Raw genomic sequence first — 24358 nt, 5'->3', positions numbered from 1 at the left:
TTATAACTAACTTGTTAATGAAGACTAAAAGATGATTGGAGGAATTCAAAAGCTAAGTGTCAACAACATTTAAGGAGAAGAGAATGCCAAGGAGCAACCATGGTGGAGGAAGTTGTAATGGTTCTAGAAGACATGACAACAAGTAAGGAGGAATTGTGAAGACTTATTACCTTCTCTTCATTTATTCTATGGAGAGAAAATGTTTAGACTTTATTATTCTTGCCTTAAGCCATTATTCCTTCTTCTTGCCTTCAGTTTTTATCTTCCTATTTTCTCTCTTATGGATTTTAAGCTAGGTCATTTACTTTTCTACTATGAAATAAATGGTGATTTCCTATTTATATAGGAATTGACCCAAGTGTGTTAAGTTTTAGAACTAGTTAGAAGAAATAGTTTCTGAGAAAAGATTGCTAACTTTTACAGTTGTGTTTTTACAATTCTATGTTATGTAATGAATTTCTAAATTGAATGAAATAGTTTTTGGCTTTATATTGTGTTAGTAGTTTAGAGAAGCCAAAAAGGGGGCCCACATGGAAGGTGGATTAGATTAGGATAGAATAGATTTATTTTCAAGCATTCATAGTATCTTAGTTAGAAGTTGTGAGTTCCTTCCTGTAGTATCACACTTTGTGAATGTTCCTACAACATATGTGAGAATAGTTTTAGTGGATGAGCCAAGTTGGAATATTTGTTATTTTTTCATTGTATTTCCATTATTCATAGAGTTGAGTGTGTTAGTTTCCTACATCATAAGCTTAGTGACTCATTAAGAGACCTAGTGCACATATTGTGCCGAGCATTTCAAGTATACATCCCTGGGTTGATAAGATTAAAGGCACCTCATAGTGGGAGAAATAGTCCTTAGTTTAAATATATTATTCCTAAGCAAGGCCTAGTGCATGACTATGATACCCCTATTGTGAGGTGGGTCAACGGGGTCTGGTGCATGTCATTTCTCTACTAGAGTTGACCACTCAACTGGTTAATGGTCATTTTGCAGATGACTCTTTCCTCACCCTGATTAAGGATGAGGAGAACATTGTTGATGCCTTGCAGTGCTTGGATACATTTTTCCTTGCTTTAGGGTTTGCTATTCAATGGCACAAAACCCTATGCTACCTACAATCCTTCTTGGTAGGCTCTCAATGGTTGCAGTAGTATGGGTGGAAATAGGTCTGACATGGTGAAAATTTTAAATTCTTGGGCATTCCCTTTTCTTTTCAAGCCTCTCCTATGGAGTTGTTGAATACTTTGCTTGTTTAGATTAAGAAGAAGCTAGAATATTGTATCACTAAGTCCCTTTCACTTGTAGGGAAGTTCCAAATTCATTCCAAAGTGGTTGCTGCTACACATGTGTACTATTGTTCATGTTGGGCTCCCTCCAAAGCCTCATACGTTAAGCTTGAACATTTCCCCTATGACTTTCTCTGGACCTTTGATGCTGTGAATCATGCCTTTCATAGAGTTTCCTGGGATTTTTATTGTTTTCCCTAGTGACCTTGGACTGCTTTCCACTCGCAAATAGGGGATTTCCTTTTGTACCAAGTGGGTCATATGGGCTCTCATTGAAAATGAGGCCTGGAAAATTTTGTTATAGTATTGCATGTCTTCAGGCTTTTTGATTAACCAACCGACCTAGAAGGGGATTGGCTTTCAAACCCTTCTTGTGACTTCTAAACCTCTTTAGATTCAGGACACTTTTGTTGCTAAGAGCATTTGGAAATCTTAGGAAGCCATTAAGCCATGGCTTTGTTGGGCTAGTAATGGGCTCAGAGATGGGCTCTCAATGAACTAAAAAAACCTTTGGTGGTCACCCTTATTTGCCACTCAAGGTGTGCCTTTAGCAAAGATTCAAGGAGCTAATGCTTTGCATTTATTTAGTAGGGGTATTAAAATGCCCAAAGATTTATTCTCTAGGGTTACTATGAGCCTTCACTCATGGGAGTATCTACAAGTGTAGTATAAGATTATCTATTTAGATTGGTAGACAATTGATCTTCTAGTTTTTGCAACCCCTCCCAATTTGTTACACATGCTTACAATTCACCCATCCAACCCTTGGTGGAAAGATTGGAAGTGGTATCCTACCACTCCAATGACTAGTTATGAGCCTAGGCTAGGTTATCGGTGGCTAGTGCCCCATCTTTTGATGGTTGATACTCTCAACTAGCGTTGGCATTTGTATTCTTCTCATAAGACTTGGAGTCTTAGATTTTCCACTATCTGGCATACCATCATAGAGCAAAAGATTGCTCACTTTGTCTAGTGTCTCCTTTTCTAGGGCTTTCCTTTGGGTCCTCAGCTCTGACATCTTGGAGTTCCAAATGCTAAATGCCCTTTTTGTGCTTAGATTGAAAGGTTCCTGCATATATTTTGGTTCTACAGATGAGCCCAAAATTATTGGCTCTGGATTTATGATTTTTTTAGGCCTTTTCATCCAAATGCTTTCACTTGGCATATGATGGCTCTGGGTGATGTTCCCAGACTCCCTTTTAGATATGCCTAGTTTTTTCATGCTTTTAGAATGGAGATTTTTTTTACAATTTCAAAACATCACAATCATGCTTTATTCTCTCACAACTCTCTTGATATTTATGTTCCTATGTACTCTAAATCACATATATGTAATAAAATGTCATGTTGTAGATACAAGTACAAATTAAAAAAGTTGTGTTGGAGATGGCTCACCTACATTAGGGAATATTCCCTTATATGGTTGTTCACATGCCTCTCGATGTTTTCTCTAGGGACTGCACTCCTCATAGTTACCAATGAGGCCAGAGAAGATGTTCTCACCACTCATAGACCCCTAGGTCACAACCTCATCGTCACTCTCCCAGTGGTGGTTTTTGTGGTTGTCATCGCTCGGCCCCACCTCCTTAGAGGTTGGGCTCAGGTTGGTCCCCAATGGCTCCCTCTACTACTGCTGATGCGGGTTGGCCATTTTCTCACCATGACCCCAAGTAGGCTTTCCCTCAGTTGGATTTAGCCATTTCTCCTCCTAGGGCTAAGGAAGATAAAGAAAATGATGTTGATAAAGATGTTGCTAATGTTGACAGTTGGGCTCCCCCTAAGCCAACCATTAACCCCAAGGTTTTTCAAGGTTATGATGATAAAGACCCTCCTTTGACTGGCACTGCTTTTGCAGCCTAAATGCTTTATGTTTTTCGATGAATAGTTGATCTTCAGCCTTGGGCCATTTGAACTCATAGGGTGATCTTGTATCCCCTGGCCCCTTTTTGTGAATATGTATCTTTAAATTATAATTAATGGAAATGGTCTATTCATCAAAAACTAACCCTAATACTAGGGACATTATACATCATGACAAGTAGAAAGATATAATTTTTCAATCACATGATGCATTGTACCTTAAATATATGTTGTGTCATCAAGCAATGAAGTAGATTCTTTTTTTAATCTAGCTACCTTTTCTATGGGGTTTTGACTCAAATGACATTCTTTATCCATATGGATGAAAGTAGAAGTATATTACATACATGAGTCAATATTATATGTAGCTTCAAATTAATCATCTAAAAGAAATATGCTTCAAGGCAAAGTTAAATTTGTATCTAATTATCACTTATTAAAGAATATAATGCAATGTGCGATGATTATAGAATAATGTTAGAATATTGATAGAATTAGGAATAATAAAATACTAAAGAAAACGACCATGCCATAATAAATTATTTTATTAGATCAAGGATAAATTTTAGTATTATGAAATATAATAATGCCTTATATAAAGAAATTACAAGACATGAAATAAATTTAGGTGGCTACAAAATGAACAGAAAAATAAGGATAAGGGCATAAGATTATATATGATGTATATCTTAAAAAACAGTATGTATAATTAAATGTTAGGAAGTATAAAGAAACTACCATATTTTGATGCTGTCTATTCTATAAGCATAAATCAATATATACTCTTTATAAATAGCTAACTATAAATTAGATTGGGTACAATAACTATATTAAGTAAGTATGTATGAAAGATGATAATACTTATCTCTATGCAAAAACAATAAATAATTTAACTAAAATTGAAGCAATTGAACTAAATCCATTTAAGAAAGGATACTTCCATCAATAAATTTTATAGAACTTCTAATAATAAATCTGTAGAACTTTCAATAAATTTTATTCTATTTAAGACAGAGTCTAAAGTAAACAAAAACTTTCTGACATGAGAAATGATATGATCGATAAACATAGATATTCTCTAGACTGAATATAAAAAGCTGGAAAAAATAAAAGGACTCCACCAAAAAAAATTGCAAATGGAAAACAATATGATCATTAAACAAAAATATTTCCTAGAATGAATATAAAACCTCAGGAAAAATAACTTGATTCCAACGAAGATAATTGTAAATCACGTCAAATGAATATAAGCGTGAGGAATTTGTACGTACTCGTTTATTCCTTGCATTTGTATTCCCTCCTTGTCGAATGGAATGCGACTAATAGAGAAATTGTTTTCAGAGCTTGATTGGTTGATTGGTTAGGTCCAAATACCAGGCAAATCCGGTTGTATATTTGTTTATAAAATTTGATGGAGGCTTGCAGAGATCTGGAAGCACAAATATTGTGAACTACATTCAATCAGCAAGGGCTACTATATAGATGATTTAGTATGTATGTATGAAGGATGATAATACTTATCTCTATGTAAAATAATAATAAATAATTTAGATAAAATTGAAGGAATTGAACTAAATACATTCAAGAAAGGATACTTCCATCAATAAATTTTGTAGTACTTTCAATAAATTTTATACTATGTAAGATAAGTCTAAAATTATAGATTCATTTTAAAAATGAGAGAAAATCCTAAATAAAATATGATTTTTATCTTAAAAAAGACATTTTCAATTTCATTACTAAAACAAAAACGTTTGATATGAGAAATGATATGATCCATAAACATTGATACTCCCTACACTGAATATAAAAGTTGTAAAAATAATTAGACTCCACCAAAGAGAAATTGTAAATGAATAATAGGACTCCACTAAAAATAAATTGTAAATGAAAAATAATATGATCCATAAACAAAGATATTTCTTAGAATGAATATAAAACCTCAGGAAATATAATCTAATTCCAACAAAGATCATTAAGTTGAGAGGCTTTCTACAATGGCAACAATCTTCAATGTAAACATTTTCCATTTTGAAAAAAAATTGATGTTCATTTAATGTCAGGAAAATAAAATAGAATGTTAATAGTTACATAGAGTAAATAAATTCAAAACAATTATTACCATTGTTTATTTTATTGCTATGATGAAGTAAATCATTGCCTAAATTTTTTGATTTGTTGTGATTTTCCAGTCTTATAGGAATAATTTTAAAATTTAAGATTTCTATGTATTTTTTGATAGATTTAAGATTTTATGTATTAATATTAAAGAATAATATATATGAAATAAATACAAAAATTTATTCATAGATTTTTTGTACTCATTTGAATACAACATTTATTAAACTTATACTTGAAATTAGATTCCTCTCGGCTTATTTTTCAAAAAAATTGAAGAATATAAGAGTGAGGAATCTGTACGTACTTGTTTCTTTCTTGCTACTATAATTTTTTTTAAAATTGCTCCATAAAATAGAGCATCCTTTATGTGAAAATAAAGTTCTTATTTTGGTTTGGTATATATTGTTTTTATTATTTAAATTTTCCCTGTGAGAAGCTATTTAATTTCTACAAACTGGTGGTTTCATATAGCACGTACAATATACCTTCAATAATAACATTAGAAGCACAAGTAATTGGTTATAGCATCTGTGGAAGAAGGACCCATTTGTCTTTGTCTATGTCATAAACTGTTGATCTTACATTATTACTTCTATATGATGTGATGTAAACACTTCCTTGAGAAGATATACAACACATAAATTTCCTCAATAATTTTATTTTTGGCATTTCTTTACCCACATGCCAAAAAGTAGAACATAAATCATAGACCGGTATACTTCTAGTCAAATTAATCAAGACAAGCTTTCTTCTCCGACAAATCAAATGTATAAAAAATTAGATTTTAGAACACTCAAACCCAGTGAAATCAATGAAGACAATATTTCTTCTCTAATAAATTAAATGTAGTTAAGTGCATTTGAATTCCAGCATTACTTGGATGGGTGCCCTCCCAAGAAGTCTCGGTGCTTCACCTCTATGAGTATCACGTAGATCCAATGAGTGCTAAGTGATTCATTTATTCTCACGAGAGATGGATTCATGTCCGAATCACTACTCATGATACACAAGTCAATGAGTTCAGCTCAAAAACTACACAATTAAATCCTGATAGCAATATCGCAATTTAAATTTCTATGCCAAAATATTTTCTACTTATGAATTGATGAGCTTAAGGGGACTTGTATTGAATGGTTCTTAAGGAACAACACTTGGTGAAGGTTTTGCAAATGGGGTTGCAAGGAGATTGGGTTTAACCATGGGAAAAACTTTGTGGTTAAGCATGTTCAAGTTGGAGTAGTACTGGGATGTGGGACCTCCTAGAGAGTCCTAACCTCTATCAGCATCACCTATATCCAATGCGTGCTAAGTTTTCCATTTAATATAATGAGAGTTGGACTCATGTTTGAATCACTACTCATGATACATGAATCAATGATTTTGACTCAAAAACTACATAGTTAAACCCTGATAGCAATATCACAATTTGACTTTTTGTGGAAAGTATCTCCTAGTTATCGGTTTGAGACCAATTAGAATAGGAAGAAGGTTGTTCCAAGAGAGCTAGATAGTGTCATGCATTATAATATCATATTCACCAATCAAACATATGAAATTTTCTGATATACAAGAGTGCATTATTGAATTGTAGAAATTTGTATTTTCCACATGTCCCTCCAAGCTTTGCATACATGTTTGAGAATGTTGTAGAATATTTGATAGAATTAGAAACACAAAAGAAAATGACCATGCCATAATAATTTTTTTAATAGATAAAGGATAAATTTAGTATTATGAAATAGACTAATATAAAGAAATTAAAAGACATGAAATAAATTTAGTGATATGAAAATGAACAAAAAATAAGGATAAGGACATAAGAATATATATAATGTATATCTAGAAAAACCTAGCATGGATAATTAAATGTTAGGAAGTATGATAGGTGATGTTAGATGGAAAGAATTCTGTAAAAGTATAGAGAAAATAGCATATTTTGATGCTGTCTATTCTATAAGAATAAATCAATATATACTATTCATGAATAGCTAATTACAAATTAGAGTGGTTATAATAACTATATTAAGTATGTATGAAGGATGATAACACTTATCTCTACCCAAAAACAATAAACAACTTAGCTAAAATTGAAGAAATTGAACTGAATACATTTAAGAAAGGGGATACTTACATCAATAAATTCTGGAACTTTCAATAAATTTTATGAAAATAAGATTTTTTATCTCAAAAAACACATTTTAAATTTCATCACTAAAACAAAAGTGTTTGACATGAAAAATGATATGATCCATAAACATAGATACTCCCTAGATTGAATATAAAAACCTGGAAAATATAAGAGGACTCCACCAAAAATATTTACAAATAAAAAATAATATGATAATGAATATAAAACCTTGGGAAAAATAACTTGATTCCAACGAAGATAATTGTAAATCACGTCAAAAGAATATAAGAGAGAGGAATTTGTACGTACTCGTTTCTTCCTTGCATTTGTATTTCCTCGAATGGAATGCGAGTAATAGAGAAGAAAATGTTTTCAGGGCTAGCCGGCCACTCCGGCTGTGTATATATATTTTTTAGATTTGATGGATGCTTGAGATCTGCTAGGACGAAGTCTGGGAGATATCAATCGGACAAGACTATTACATTCATGATTTAGGAATCTGGGTCTAAGGGCATCCACTTCGCTAAAATCATTTGGGTACAAAACTGTCTCATCTTTCATGATATCAAGACTTAAGATGATATCAAGACTTGCAATCAGTAAGACTTGATCCCTGAGCCATTCAACTTCTTTATCATCAATAACATAGATAATTAAATTTCTATAAATAGATAGAAAATATCCTGATTTGATTTGAGCAGTGATCTCATTGTTGGAGGTTTGTCCAATAGTTTACATGGATATCCCACCCGTTCATTGGTTTTCCATACTGGTTAGTTGCATCTCGGTCTTCTTCTCTGTTTTACTATGGAGGAGGAAAACCAAAACTCCTCCTCTTCCACCCGGACCACGTGCTTGGCCTGTTGTAGGAAACCTCTTTCTGCTCGGCCAAAAGCCCAACGATTCTCTATTCGCCCTCTCCCATCGATACGGCCCATTGATGACAGTTTCTCTTGGCATGAAGAAAACCGTGGTGGTCTCAACTTCTGCCATGGCAAAGGAGGTGCTCAAAACTCACGACCACAACTTTGCCGGGCGAACTCTCATACAGGCAATCAAGATCCTCTCTTACAACAACTCCTCACTCATATGGAGCCAATACGGACCCTACTGGAGGAAACTCAGACGTATTTGTACTACACACTTCTTTTCTCCCAAGAAACTCCAAGCTTCCCAACATGTCAGAAGAGATTCAGTCTTCCAAATGGTTCGGTTCATCTTCCAAGAGCATTGTGTGGTCATTGGTGAAACTATGAACCGCACGGCTCTGAATCTGATTGGTAACATGATACTCAGTACTGATGTATTCGATCCAACCAATTCTAATGGTATGGAGCTCAGCAATGCTCTTGTATCATGGGCCAGGCTTTGCCAAAAGCCCAACTTGGCTGATTTTTATCCGTGGCTTGGGACTCTGGATCTCCATGGTGTGGGGCGTAAGATAGCAGTCCAGTTAAAGCGTGCTCAGTATTGTTTAGATCTGTTCATAATCAATCGGATGGCAACAAAAAGCCAAGAATTCATGGGTAATGAACGAGAGGCGCAAACGGATTTTCTGGACTCCTTGTTAGAGCTTAGAGATCAAGGAGATCATGATCTGTCTCTCACGGAAATCAGAGCAGTAATCTTTGTAAGTTTTTTGTTTTACAGATCCCATTGTTTATTGTGCCTTAATGTTATAAGCAATAAGGTTTTTCATAATCATAACTAGTTTAGGGTTTAGATTGTAGTGAATGTCCTTGAACCCATATTAGATTCCTAAATCATCTATGTGGTAATCTTCGCTGTGAACAGGAGCTTTTGGTAGCCGGTAGTGACACTACGAGTGCGACACTAGAATGGGCAATGGCGGAACTCATTCACAACCCACACACAATGACAAAAGCCCAAGCAGAATTGGGAGAGATTGTGGGTCAAGAGAGAAGAGTAGAAGAATCTGATATAGATCGTTTACCATATCTTCATGCTGTGGTGAAAGAAGTCTTTCGATTGCACCCAGTTGCACCTATTCTGCTCCCTCACAGAGCAGAGAAGTCTTGTGAGATAATGGGATTTGAGATCCCAAAAGACACACAGCTATGGGTCAATGTTTGGGCAATAGGAAGAGATCCTGCTGTGTGGAAGGAGCCTTCTAAGTTTATGCCAGAGAGATTTTTGGAGGGTGAGAAAAGTAAGATGGACTTTAAAGGCCAGGATTTTGATCTCATACCACTTGGAGCCGGAAGAAGAATATGTCTTGGGCTTCCTTTGGCTGATAGAATGGTTCACCTGATTTTGGCATCGCTTATTCATTCCTTCGACTGGAGTCTTCCTGATGGAACGAGCGTGGATGAAATGGATATGAGCGACGTGTTTGGAATTGTGTTGAAAAAGCGTGTAGAGTTGCAAGCAATTGCCACACCACGTCTCCCGCACAGTCTATATTAGTACTTCGCTAAAAATAGAATCTGTAATATGAAGTTTTTAACTGCAGTTTTGCATATTAGATATTTATCTGTTTTAGTTTTAGTTGTTCTTCAGTCTGTCAAACACTTCTATTTATATGAGCAATAGTAATTACAATACAGTTCTCATCTTTTGTTTTTCTCAACAACTGATTCGTGATCACGTCATTAGGAACGTTTCGTAATCTCGGTCTGAATGAATAAAGATGCCTCTGTGTATTAACATGAGTTTGTATTATTTTGTACAGCAACTTATCTGTCTACTTTTATTTTTCTTCATACATGTTTGCCATTGCTAGTGGATATCTCGTCTTAATAAGCGAACTTGTGTATTTATGATTATGATTGTAAATTTAGTAACTATTCGACATAAGTTATGGCTTTTGTATTTATGGAGATAGTTTTAATTTTTCAATTTATAACAAGTAAGGGATGTGGCAACCATGTAATTTTTTATATGAGTAGTTAATTCTCAATTAATAAAAATATTAAAAGTAATGTAATTTTAAAAAAACGGTTGGTGATACAGGATCATCTTTTGAGAGTTCATATAGTATCAAGGTAGAAAGCTATAAACTTTTTATTAAAAAAAAATGTAATACAAGCTTTCAAACTACAAGAGGTGTGTCAACCAAGGGAGGAGGATCATGACAGTCATCGATGGGGTTAATAGGTGGGTTGGGTTGAGATCACTGAGATCGCTGATTTTCGTTATCTTCTTTTTTCTCTTTTACCTCCTCATCCTTCAGGCCACACAGAGCTACCACAAGGGGTGGATCAACTAGTAGTAGGAACATTAAGAATAAAGGACACTTGAGGACCAACCAAAACTACATCGCGGCAGAGAAGTTGAGTTGCAATACCTGTTGTCATTCCCACCACTAGGAGATGAGGAGTTTGGGAGTGACATGCAGAGGAACTATGACCTAGACAATGACCATAGGGTGGAGTGCGTCGAAAAAGATAGAATCCATCAGCACTCTTGCCACCATATAGAGGATGATTCCTAAATAGTTGAGGAGCTACTCTAGGTGGGCCACCTTATTAGCTTGCAACTTCATTAATTATACCAAGAAAATGTCAGATTATAGTAGCAATTATTTTTTCTAACTCTTTCAATATAAATCACTTTAACATCTAAATTTTATAAAGAATAAAAATTAAAAAAATTAATAATTTTGAGTAAAAAACAACATTTGTACTTAAATAAAAAACAATGGAAAATAATACAAGATTACCAAACTCTGCCAAAAAATTAGTATAGAAAAACTCGACCATAGGCCCGCGAGCATTTCAATAAACCAAGTTATCACCTAGAAATAGGATTCACCCGAATAACCCTGAACTATCAATTCTATAGAGAAATAGCTTTGAGACTTTGGCTAAACTGCATGAAATTAGGAAGAATGAAATAATCGAAATATAGAAGCTAAAAGACAAACATGGAAACACGATCTAGATCTACAGAAAGGTCAATGGTCCTAAGAAGAATGAAAAAATATAAATCACCCTAAAAATCTTGTGGGTCCAAATAATAGACAAAAAAGAATGGTAGAGTGTGTGAAGGAAAAAAAGAAGCCAAGATGCTTAACCCTGAACAAACAAAGGGAAATAACTTAGAGAAGATTCCATAAAATTATGTTGGAAACAATGGAAATCATTTTTATAAAACCAAAAATGGAATCCAATTCTCAAAATTTGGCAAGCCCACTAACATTATGGCCAAGGCATCCACAACACAAATTCTAGGAAAGAATAAAGCCTCAGTGAAATATCTTGCTCCCAAGGGTATCGACCAGGATCCAAGTAAAAATTCTTTTGTATCTATGCAAGGGGATTAGAATAAGGAATCATTAAAGAGACATGAAGCATACTTTTCAAAAATGAAGTATGTGAAAATAGGATAGAATAGAGTTCCAAGTCAAGCATCATCTCATAATCAACATCCGAGCCAAGGAAGACTTCAAAATTCCCATAAGGAATATAAGGTACCTCCTCATGCTAATCATAGATCTTGGATTCATGAAGAAAATAGAAATATTGAAAACCAACATTTTTCCAATATTATTAGCCCTAGGAATCCTAGACCTAGCAAGTTGAGTCACCCTACTACCATTTTAGAAGTCAGTAATATTGCAATTGAAGAAAAAGGTAAAATCCCTAAAAATTAGGAGACTATCAACTCAAAACACCTCCAATAGTCATTCAAATAAAATGTTTATATGCTTCCCCATGGGTTAGGCACGTTCCGTTTAGAAATTTAGTAAATAAAGAACCAACACTAATGGAATCAAAGCTACAAATAAACCTATTAGAAAAAGTCAAAGTATAGTTCCCAAAGCTGAATTGGGGTAAAAAATGGATCAAGTAGGTTACAGTGGTAACCAAATAGAAACTAGTAGGTATGGAAAGGCACACAGTAAAAATTTGCACTACACAAAAAAACTCTAATAATCAACAACATTAGTGAAAATAGATGGATGTAGTTCCAGAAACTAGGACTGTATGAATACTAGAATGGTCTAGAATCCAAGGGCCCCAATCTCATAAGTTGGCTCAAAGAATTACTTGGGCAACATGTAGGTATTTCCCCATATCCAATCATTTTTTATATATTTAGATCAAAAACAAATATATCAAAGAATTATTATTTTTAGTTTCTCATTGCTTTTATAATGGTTCTTCAATTAAATTCTTTAAATGGGAACCAAATATTAATAACTATATGGCTAGGAAAGAACACATGCTTGTATAGAAAATACCTTCCACATGAACTTAATAATATTCAAATCATAAGTTGCATTGTAGAATATATAGGCGGTCTTATAGGGGTAGAATCTGATTATGTCAAATCAAATGATATTAAATTACTACTAAACATAGAAATATGAGAACATGAAATATAACCCCTAAAAGTAATAACCAATAGATCATTCTATAACATATATTTTATTAAATGTGAAGGGAAGAAAAAATAAATTATCAAAGTGAGCCCTAGTAGAACCATAAATCCTAAATACATCAGGAGCACTTTCATTTTAATGGAAACATTTAGATAGATTCATATTAGGAATAAGAATCAAGAATCTCCAAACATAGATACTAGATCATAATAAAAAAGGGGTGGAATAGGGAAATCAATGAAAAAGAGGGGAGAAAATTTAAAGTAATGGGAAGTTATAGAAAGAAAAAATGATAGCACCACTACAAATCAGATTCAAAATTACCAAGAAAAAAGAGAACAAGAGATGGATAGAAGAGTTCAACAAGAGAATGAGGCTATAAACTTTTTCATCTTAAGAAACAATGAGGAGAAGATATCTAAAATTTTTGAAGAGGAAATATAAATAGTAATCAAAGGCTAAAACATGACATAAAGCTAACTCAAATTAACTTAGATGATCGAATGATATTATTGTAACAATCACACAAGAGACAACCACATACCACTTGGCAGTAATAGATAGAGAAGAGAAAATAGACACAGAGAACACATAAGCATCTAATGAAGGCACAAACCAAGAAACAATCTTAAACATGATAGGGATGACATCTGGTGTAACTGAAATTCAAAATGTTGGACTTATTACATTAATTAGGTTAGTTTCTAATAAGGGGGGATGTTATATTTGTTGGATTAATGTAATAAGGTGGAATGTTAGATTTATTACATTAATCAAGCTAGTTTCTAAGTTCAGTTTAAATAAATAAATAAGTTAAATGTATATTTGCTAGACGCTATTCTCATAAGTAGTTTGTGCAAGGGAAAATAAGGCTATATAAAGATTCTTAGACAATGAATACATATAACATTCAATATCAATTCTATATTTATCTGAATATATCTAGAAAATCTAAATGAGTAAAAAATAGACAATGGAGAGTTAACTGTGAGATGAAAAAATGTGTTGTGCCCAATAGTGATGACAATGTTTGTATGCAACAGTGAAGTTTTCAAGTAGTACTCATTATAGATGCAAGAGGAATGATTCTAGTTGGAAGAAAGAATGTATGTTTCTAACAGTCTGAGGAGTCAAAGAAGAAAAATTCCCTATTAGCACATTCAAGAAAATGGATTGAGCAATGGAATCATTGCCAAAGAACAATATTTGTTAACCTCAGATTATTATGGGAAAGTGAAGGGAGAAGCATCATTAAATTTATTTATTTTTCTCTTTCACAATAAGAACACGAAGAATGCTACCATTTGTCTATCTAGTATTCTATGAGATCAACAATTTGGAGGGTATGTGATGTTTCTATAATAGAGATTTTCCTTGGCCTTTCATAATTTGCAAATTGCTTTGGTTCATATGCCAGTAAACTTGGAGAACCATTTCCTATAGCATTGGATGCATTTTCATTTGAAATTTTGTAAAGAGTGTTCACTTTTCTATTGTACATTTTTTTAAGTTTCTTGATTTTCTTTCAAAGCAATCAAGAAGAAAATGGATAAAATGACTACTATTGCTAAGTTTGAAGGTATTGAGTTCTACACATGGAAAATTAAGATATAGTTGCTTTTGATTGAAAAAGATCTATGGGATATTGTATGTAGGTTGGTGAAAAAGCTACAAGATTTTTGTTATAAATAATAGAAGTAAATAGGAGGCTAGAGGAAATGGAGGTTGGAGGATTTTTATCATCTCAAGCTAGCTTCTTGCTTAGATATGATTACTGTGTGAGAGGCACCTATTTGTGTCCCTATAAAGTCAGGGCTTGGAAAACTCATCCTTGAAGATAAGAGGGGACTTGATAGATTTGTGTCCCTGAAGAAAAGAGGGGGCTTGGCTGCATGATTTCCCTTCTATAGAATGAAGGGAGGGCAAGATTTGAAGATTGACATTAGAGACACTTAGAAGAGATGTTGAATTTCAAAGGAAAGGCATCCATGAAATATTAGTGGTGATTGTTTCTATGATACTTGAGGAGGTGTTAGACACACTTGGAGGAGATGTGGACTTTCAGAGGAAAGGTGTCTCATGTACAACACCAAAGGAGGTATCAGGCACACTCCATGGAGATGTGAAATTTTGGAGTAACTATGGGGACAACTTCAAGATTTGTAGTCTAAAGTTGGGATATGAGGGCAACTTTAGGATTAGGATTTGTAATCTAAAGTTGCAGAGAGAGATCTACTTTCAAGGATTGGTGAATGAGCTTCATGAAAGTTTCTAGTGGAATAATATTGGTGAAGGCTTTCACTTTTATTGGATTAATATAATAAGGGGGGAATGTTGGACTTATTACATTAATTAGGTATTATATTAATTAGGTTAGTTTCTAATAAGGGGGAATGTTATATTTGTTGGATTAATGTAATAAGGGGGAATGTTAATTTTATTACATTAATCAGGCTAATTTCTAAGCTTAGTTTAAATAAATAAATAAGTTAAATGTATAGTTGTTAGAAGTTATAAGTGAAAATAAGGCTATATAAAGATGCTTAGACATCAATGCATATAACATTCAGTATCAATTCTATATGTATCCAAATGTATCTAGAAAATTTGAATGAATAAAATCAGCATTTTATATTCCTAGCTCTTTTACAAAAGACTAAACATTTCATAAAGCAAACTCAAGAAGAGAGTCTAGAAGGAGTAAAGAAACAACTAGATATTATTAGAGTAAGAAAAAAACCAATGCGGAGAAAGAAGAAAATACTACTAGATTCACAAACATAGATAATACCACAAAGAAGACTGCAAATATTATAAAAGAGGATGATGTAGAAAAAAAAATAACATCAGAAAATCAACCTTTGCAAGAAGATATTCAACATGAAGAGGGAAAGATAAAGATAGAAAAAGATATAACAATAGATCAAAGAAGTAATGAAATACAAAAAGAAAACATCAAACTCTAGAGATTGATGACATGGAAGATGAAGAAAAATATTCTTTGATACAAGAACAGAAAGTAAACAATGATATAACATCACTTACAAAAGAGAGTGTCAATGGGGAAGAAAGGAGAGATATACCTCTAGCATCATCTAAACAATTGGAACATATAACAGTAATGAAAAGGAGAAAAGAAATCAAAAGGAAATCTTATAGGTTCTGGAAAACTCCAACAAATGGAATGAATACCTTTGAGTTGAGAAAAATACATTTTAGAATGATGAGGATAGAACAATAGAAAACCATAACAAAAAACTCATACCAAAAGAGGTTGAAACTTGTTTTAACAAACTCAATGAAAGATAGACAATAATAGTGAGGCTGAAAATGAAGGACAAGAAGAAAAAGATACAATTCAAGGATGGTAAGAATTTAGTACATGAATTAGAAGAATATAATAAGGAAAACAAAAAGATAAACTCAAATGATGGTCAAACAGAACATTTATTGAAATAGATATAGGAAAAAGATACTTTAGTGAACAATAACTAAAAAAAAATTAAAAATATGAAGAAGATTTTATAGATGAATCTAGTGGAAACAACCTTAAAAATGAAAATGAGAATATGAATAAACTAGGTATCAAGGTCAATTGTGGAGGCATAAAAAAACCAAGATGTGGTAGATAGTTATAAAAATGAGGAAGGAAATCACTTGTTGAACTCATAGCAACAACATGTAAATAACAAAATCAAAAGAAAATTAAAGGCATGTCCTAAAAGTTGGGAAGGGGAAGTTCCTTTCCACAAAGAAATGAGGATCACTACATGGAATATTATGGGACTTAATATTCCTAACAAGAACCACTTGGTCAAGCCGAACCTAGCACTCTTTTATTTAGATCTAATTCTTATTTAGGAAGCTATGTTAAATAAAGAAGGGAAAATATTTAGCAAGAAACTTGCAGTCTAAAAATCATATATGATAGAATCAATTGGGGCTTGAGGAGGTATTCAGATACTATGAGACCCTAGAAAGATTAAATAAAGAAAGATTACATCATCGAATTATTGGAAAGGATGAATAATTCAAAGTTTTAGAAATGACATTAAATTAATTCTTATAAATGTATATGGACCAATACCTACAAAAGACAAGAAGGTTATATGGGAGAAAATGAACACATTTATGAAAAATCACCAAACATCTAACTTCTAGATAGGTAGGGATTTCAATACCTTATTAATTATAGAAGAAAAATATAGAGTATCACAATTATTATCATAATCAATGATGCAATTTGAAAATTGGTTTAGGAAAGAAAAATTATTTGATTTTCCATTAACCAATGGATTATACATGTGGAATAATAGAAGGTTAGGCTTTAGCCACATAGTTGAGAGACTACATAGGTTCATATTCAAGGGAGACCTCAAAGTTTCATTTATGAAATATATTTATCTATCCTCCCCAATGCTAGTTGAGATCATTTCCCAATCAGGCTGGAAATCACTTGAGGAAAATAATAAACTAATAAAAAACCCCTTTAAATGTGAGAAAATGTGGTTCTTAGATGACAACTTTATGGGAAACATCAAAAAATGGTGGACATGAGACTGTAATGAAGAGTCTAGAATGTTCTATGTTATATCTAACCTCAAATATCTAAAAGAACAAATTTCTAAGATGGAATAAAAATTATTTCAATATTTGTGCAAGATAGTTAGAAGCTCTTAGTTTGTAGGCTTTCTTATTGGAAGCCTTCTCATATTGTAATAATTTGGAGTTCACTCATTTGGAGACTATTGTAATGAATATCAAGTATTAATGGATCCTTTATGTAGCATTTTGTCTCCATATTGTTGTGTTTTTAGTTGTGAGTTGGAAGACACCCTTCATCAAAATAACACTTTGATATATGGGTAAGTAGGATGAGTAAGGGTTGTCATTTACATAATCATATAATTATGGAATGGAAGGTCGAATGTATAGTTGAAGATTCTATGGTCAGAGATAGAAAATTGTCTAAGTGTTAGATAGTTTTAATATCAATGTAGAGATAGTTTTTGATATTAAAAAGTCTACAAAGACATTTGGCATGTGTGTAGTTAGGTTAGAACAATAGGGATAGTCATGATGATATGGTCAAGAGCGCAAATCAATACGTGCAGTACAAAACAAGTTATAGGTCAATTGCCAATAAAGACAAAGAACATAGTAGAATAGAGTATAATAGAATAAAATTAATTGTGGGTTTAGGAATTATTCTAGGAATAAAATAATTTCTTAACTAATTAGGGATGACATCTTAGATGTTAACCTTACATTAGTGTGAGCTAATTTTATATTTATCCAAATGTTTGAAAACATAAAAGTTGACTAAACAAAGTTTTGTAAAAAGAAAGGTATAAGTAAGAAATCATTACTTGTGAAGTATTTGTTGTAAATGTGAACTATGTATATGATATGTGAATTTATGTGAAAGCTATGTGACACAAATTGTGTTGAAATATTAGAGATATGTGAAGTGTAACATTTAGTAGTGAAGAGGTTTTTGTATCTATATCTTTGTAGAAAGATACGATATTATATAATCCCATGTTAGGGCAATGGGCTCTTCTCACATACATTTGTAATTGTATTACCAACTCCTAACAAGGTTAAGGCTTTAATAGGGCATAGTCCTCTAACAAGGACTAAGACACTATATGTATTTCATAGACTCCTAACAAGGTCAATATCCTTAAAATGATTTTTTTTAGTGGATCATTTAGTGGGTGTCATCCCCACTAGTGTTTTCCCTTGGCCAAGATTTCCCTAGTTAAAAAGATATGGTGTTATGAGTTCTCTTTATGTATGGATTTATTCAATGTTCAACATTATTGGTTTAATTTCATATGAATGTTATAATGTAATTAATAATATCTAGTTGCAAGAAAATGTTTGTAGAGTACTTATTCACCCCCCTCCCCTCTCATTATTATCTATTTATAACAATTCATATCAAATCCTAGTTACTCATAAGAGCCTTAACAACTTGAGTAAAATCCCTATGGATATGGAATAGTTAAAGAGGGATCTTGATGAAGCCCTTGAGAAAATTGATCTTCTTAATGAAGAAAGATACAACCTATAAGAAAGGTATGCAGATACAAAATATTTCATTGGGAAATAGAAAGATAAGATTGATGATGTTAAATCTAGAAAAGAACCTAGAGAGAAGACTAGTGATAGTGATGAGATAGAAACCGTTAAGAAAGAAAATGAGATTTTTAACATGAGTTGAATAATTTTGAACTAAAATTGAGTTTGAAGAAAGATGATAGCAAGATTGAATCTTATTTGAAATCTAAGAATGCATATCTAAGATCTCGTCTGACTCAATTGACATTTGAATTATATTCTATCATGTTAGAGCATGAAAAATTAGAGAAGTATAATACTATTGTGAAAGGAGAATTGACTCATGCTATGAAATAGTTGGAGAAGTTATATTTTAATAGTAAGAAAATTGATGAACAACAATTCTTTTAGAGACCTTCTTATGATAAAATGGGTCTTGTGTTGGAATTCTTTAGAATAACTGTGTGTGTGGGGTGGGGGAGGGTGAATCAGTTATCCAAGGTCTATATTTACAAATAACACTTTTCATAGCTTAGTGAACCCATATCCATAAAACATATTCATCAAAATGCATCCATTAGATCATACAATCACTTAAACTTGTAGGTTACTATCAAATCAACTTTGTAGAAATATAAGCATGAAACATAACATATTCAATAATACATTTGACACAATGATTTTATATGGAAATCCAATTTGGAAAAAACCACCAGTAACATGGTACTCATTCTCACTCTTTTGAAGTGATGCCCTATGAAAGGCCAACCCTATTAAAGGTTACAATGCATATTGTTAAATGTAATCTAGTTAGAGTATTTCAATCACCCTATTAGGAGTGAGCCTTGTGAGAGGACTTTAGATCATTCACTTGGAATGTCATCCAGTTAAAGGATTTACAAATGACTATTAGGTCAACCTTAATTTAAAGGATTTACCTTAGACTAGTATAATGATTAAAGAGTAATAGTAAGGCTTGATCTGATAAAAACTTACAACACACTTGCAGATTATAGATCTCTATTTCAATCCTCCGTTTTGCTTGGCTTTCACACACTGCAGCTCTAATAGCTTGTTCACCCTTCAAGCATCCATACCCTTAAGCCTTCTTTCTTTTCTTGCCAATAGTAGTCTCTTCTCTTTGGTCATAGAATGAAACAATACCCTAGACTCCTTGTCTTCCTTAGGTTCTCACACAAAACAACCTTTTCTTCTAACCAACCATCTCTACAAATGAAAAATCAATATCTTTTTTTATTCATCCTCCATCGTCCATTTTAGGGTTAGGTAGGATTATGTTGGATTTAATGAATCTACCCATCTTTTCATTTTATTCCCTTCTAGAAACTTCTCCTTCAATTCGCTTTGCATTCACCTCAAAATGGTTCATCTTGAATTCTATGCCACTAGATCATTAAGCTTATCTAGCACATGGTTCACACAATCCAAGATATCAAACTTGTCAGCTCAGAGTCAGTGAATTCACGATCTTTCTTATAATGTTGACAATCAACATCAACTTGCTTTTGATGGTCAACATAGCTGCTTTGGTCAACATCCACTATCAAATCACTTGACACAAACTAAATTTTACTGGTGCTTGACATCAACTAAACTTTACTTAGCTTACACTGTATCTTTTGATATACACTAAAATTTGACTTTGCTCAACTCTAACTAATTTTTTTCTTGGCTCCAACTAACATTGCTCAACACCTACTATGCAGATTGTTAATCTTGGTAAACTTAATTCATTTTTACTTGTTCTTCTAAACTTAATCAATGTATCCATCCTTTGTAACCTTAAGTAGATAATTAATGCATTATAATATCACTATCTTAATTGATCCTTATACTCCTTTTTCATATCATAACTCAACCTTTCCTCTAGGTGCTATTGTTACCTCATTTAATCAAATCATCTTCATCAATCAAACAAATGACAGTACTCAAATCATTTAAGAAATTATCTTACTAGCAACTAGCAGGTTTAAAATCAGTGACAAAACAATGATTGAAACACATTCTCATACATGTAACAATCTGTTATCAATAGTCTTGGATATCTTCTTTGAAAAAACCTACAAAGATAGATAAAGCTAGAAATGAACTAGATCTAGTTATTGAAAACCTTGACCCTAAGGAGAATGATCAAAATAGTTTTGAACCAAAGAAGTCTTCAAAAGTACCTAATGAAGTTGAGCAAGTAATTCAACTTGAAGAATATGATGAATGAAAACAAATAGAGCAAGTTGAACCACCTAAAGAAGACATGAATTAAGAGGTAGATGTTCTATATGTAATGAAGTTAGTCATATGAAGAGAGATTGCACATGTACATCTTTTAAGCATATTACTAATTTATACTATTATAATTGTCATGGAATTGGACATAAATTAGTAGATTGTAGGAAACCTAAGCTTGATAGTAATAATGACAATAGTTCTAGAATGCTTAGGAATACTAACCCTACAAGTAATGAAAGAAGGAGATCCAAGAAGGAGCTAATGCACCAAGAAGAAATGTTGTGTGTGTTGGTTAATAGTTTGTCCTCCTATTAGATTTTATAACCTGAATTTTTGATACCCAATGTTTTGGAGAGACAAAATGTTTACCAAAAAATGGGTAAGTGTATGTATTTTGTCACTATCCTCTAAATTACTAGGTACACCTCCCTTATGATTTGAGATGATATGCAATGACTATATTTTTATGAGATCAGAAGTTTTGACATTATAAGCTCTCGACCTGAGAGCAATAAAGGATAACCAAATTATTTGTAGGCACAAACAATTTAGGCAAGATGGAATTCATCTAATTATTCACATAATCATACATGATTTTCTTTTAGCTCTTAATGCAAAACTACTCTATGTATGGGCCACAAAACATGACAAGCAAATAGGGTAAATGGAATTATAGATCAATTCACCATTAAGCTTCCCCTCCTCTATATTATCAAAAGAAATTAAATTTATAGTTTTCTGTCATTCCTCAATTATGGTAGAGCAAAAATCACAAAATAGAAAGAAAATATGAATAATACATGAAAAATATCTAATTTTCAACATGGTATAGACATGTGACATCATTCTTGATGATATCCTGATCCCATTGTAGCTATAAGAACACCTAAAAATCAATCATCTTCATGTGGATTAAGAAAACCTTGTTAAACTCTTCATTTCCTTCCTATTCTACTATTTCGCGCCAAGTTTGTATAATTCATAATACAATGGTTACAACAATTTTGAATTTTGGTCATCAATCTTAAACCAATGATCATGGTTAAAACCCAACCATTCTCCTTTATGACTTTCTCCACAGGTCCACCTAGATACACATGTTGAATCATTGTTATGTCACTAAGATTATTCTGCACATAACTCTTTATAGCCACATAATGATGAAAATTGATCTATTTTTAATCTGATGGTAGTGATAAAAGATCTTAACCCTTTGTTTACTTTGTAGTGTGGGTTCACTTTCTAGCTATGCACATTGTGGCAGACAAGTGGCACTATTTCATTTCCTAGATAATCTAATGACTGCAAAAAGTGATGGACCCATCAAGATATGTGTTTCTCTATCACTATGTCACCATGATTAATGATTGAGCAACTTTTTATAACGATATAATGACGAACGCCTATTGATCCAGAGATCAATAGTGAAAATAATCTCTTCATAACCTTGACTTTATCTCATATTGAAATAATCAAATAAAGATAACTTTCACCTCATTTGATACCTTACTAGCTATAAAAGGAAATGATCCATAGGGACACGTGTTGAATCATCATTATGTCGTTATGGTTATCAATCATGCAAATTCAAAAGTGACATGATGATGACCATGTCTCTTTGTGAGATCTAATAGCTGAGAGATGCATCATTGAATACTTATAATTTCATTTTAAAATGCCATCCATTGATCTCATCTGAATATGATGATCTAAATTAAATCCTTGAACCATTTGACTTGTTAACTTTGTAATGTAGATGTGTATATTAAATATAAGTTGTCGATTGGATTGTAACAAGAGTCATACCAACTTTAGCTTGGTTCTTTCACCATCTATGCATCTTTCAATGCTCACTTTTTATCAAATTCAATTTTTCTTGCTTCTAGCTTGTTCTCACGATCTACATATCATTTTTAAGCCTCAGTCCTCAATGTTCTCTATCATCTTTTGTTCTAAATATGAGTACAATCTTCCTTTTGAATGTATCATGTCTTCACCATGAATATTTGATTAAAGTATCAGGGTTTTAGAACAAACTTCCTTCTCATCTAGGAAATGCATAGAATAACCCTCGCTTTTCCTCATCACTTGATATGAAAAAATAAATAGATTACTTTTGAATGCCCACCTAGGTGCACACAAATGAATAGATGAGAAGAGAAGTTCCTCAAGGAAAATCTAGACAGAGAGCTAACATCAAACTAACTCAACCCTAATTCTAGTAGTTTAAAAAATATAGGGGATTAAAATCATGGAAATAGTGTGTTATAAGTGTAACAACTTTGGACACATTACGAGGAATTACAAATCACTGGTCAATCAGAATAAACCTAATCAGAGAAGGGGTACACCTATATGTCAGTTATGCAATAACTTTGGACACATAGTAAGATTTTATAGAATGGACAAGAGGAACATCAATAGAAACCAAAACTACAAAAGAAACAACAATAGATTCCTAATGCAATAAAAGGATGGAGAATCCCCAAAGATGATGTCCTAGCCCCTAGGAAATAACCACACAATAAAAACACAATGCAAGAAGTAAGATTTGATACCAAACACAACTCTATATTCATAAAATAATTGATTACATGCAATGTGTCAAGATGTAAGGCCTTCTTGGTCATGACCAAATAAAAATAAAGTAATAGTTTTGCAAGATCCCTCAAAATCCAACCCAAACCCTAGCTAGTCCAAATCCACACTCTGGTAGAAACCTTTAAGGGAAATTTAAACTTGTGCTTGCAAGACATCAAAAAATCCCCTTGTTTCCCAAGTCCCAGCTACTATCTCTTCTCAAACTTTACCCAAGATCTAGGAGTAAACTACCTCACATTCAGTGTTCTATCCACACACTTAGGAACAATTCACTCACTCAACTACTCCATCTTTTCCATGTTGGATACCATACTGAATAATAACTCAAGACTCCACAAGACCCCATACTTATACCCAATCAAGCCAGAAGTTGGTCTAGCAAGTTACAAATTAAATAAACCCTTATATTAAATACATATTTAAGTTACAAGTTGGCTTACAAAAACCATTAAATATATATAACCAAAATAAATCCAAATGTTAGCTATAATAAGAAACCAATCACTAAAAAATCAGTCAAAGAAAAAATTGAGCAATAGCAAATATCAAGCTAACTTGGCCCATATTGGAACACTTGACAATAACTAGAACTCGATAGTAACTAGCACTTGACAGTGACTGACAGAATGAACAAAAATAAGTAGGATTACATGGCAATCTTGGATGCTCCTGCATCAAACTCCTAGGGTACAAAG

At 32.7% G+C, this 24358-nt stretch overlaps 1 protein-coding gene across 1 annotated transcript; it reads left to right on the top strand.

Moving 5' to 3' along the window:
* Positions 1-8138: 8138 nt before the first annotated feature.
* LOC149553392 (cytochrome P450 76C2-like) lies at positions 8139-9829 on the top strand. The gene is made up of 2 exons (XM_089789884.1): positions 8139-9032; positions 9197-9829. The coding sequence occupies exons 1-2, from the start codon at positions 8139-8141 to the stop codon at positions 9827-9829; spliced, it is 1527 nt and encodes a 508-aa protein (XP_089646010.1).
* Positions 9830-24358: the final 14529 nt, after the last annotated feature.

Source organism: Cupressus sempervirens, chromosome 6, assembly GCF_028749045.1.
Source record: "Cupressus sempervirens isolate cs-2001-9-10 chromosome 6, ASM2874904v1, whole genome shotgun sequence".
In the NCBI taxonomy this organism is placed as follows: Eukaryota; Viridiplantae; Streptophyta; class Pinopsida; order Cupressales; family Cupressaceae; genus Cupressus; species Cupressus sempervirens.
The sequence above is the reverse complement of the archived record's forward strand: the minus strand, read 5'-3'. Positions and strand labels throughout refer to the sequence as shown.

Bases quoted from the DNA above. Each gene is read 5' to 3' on its own strand.
- LOC149553392 (XM_089789884.1), top strand. From the start codon at position 8,139: ATGGATATCCCACCCGTTCATTGGTTTTCCATACTGGTTAGTTGCATC. The intron at 9,033-9,196 runs GTAAGTTTTTTG...CGCTGTGAACAG, and splicing joins AAATCAGAGCAGTAATCTTT to GAGCTTTTGGTAGCCGGTAG.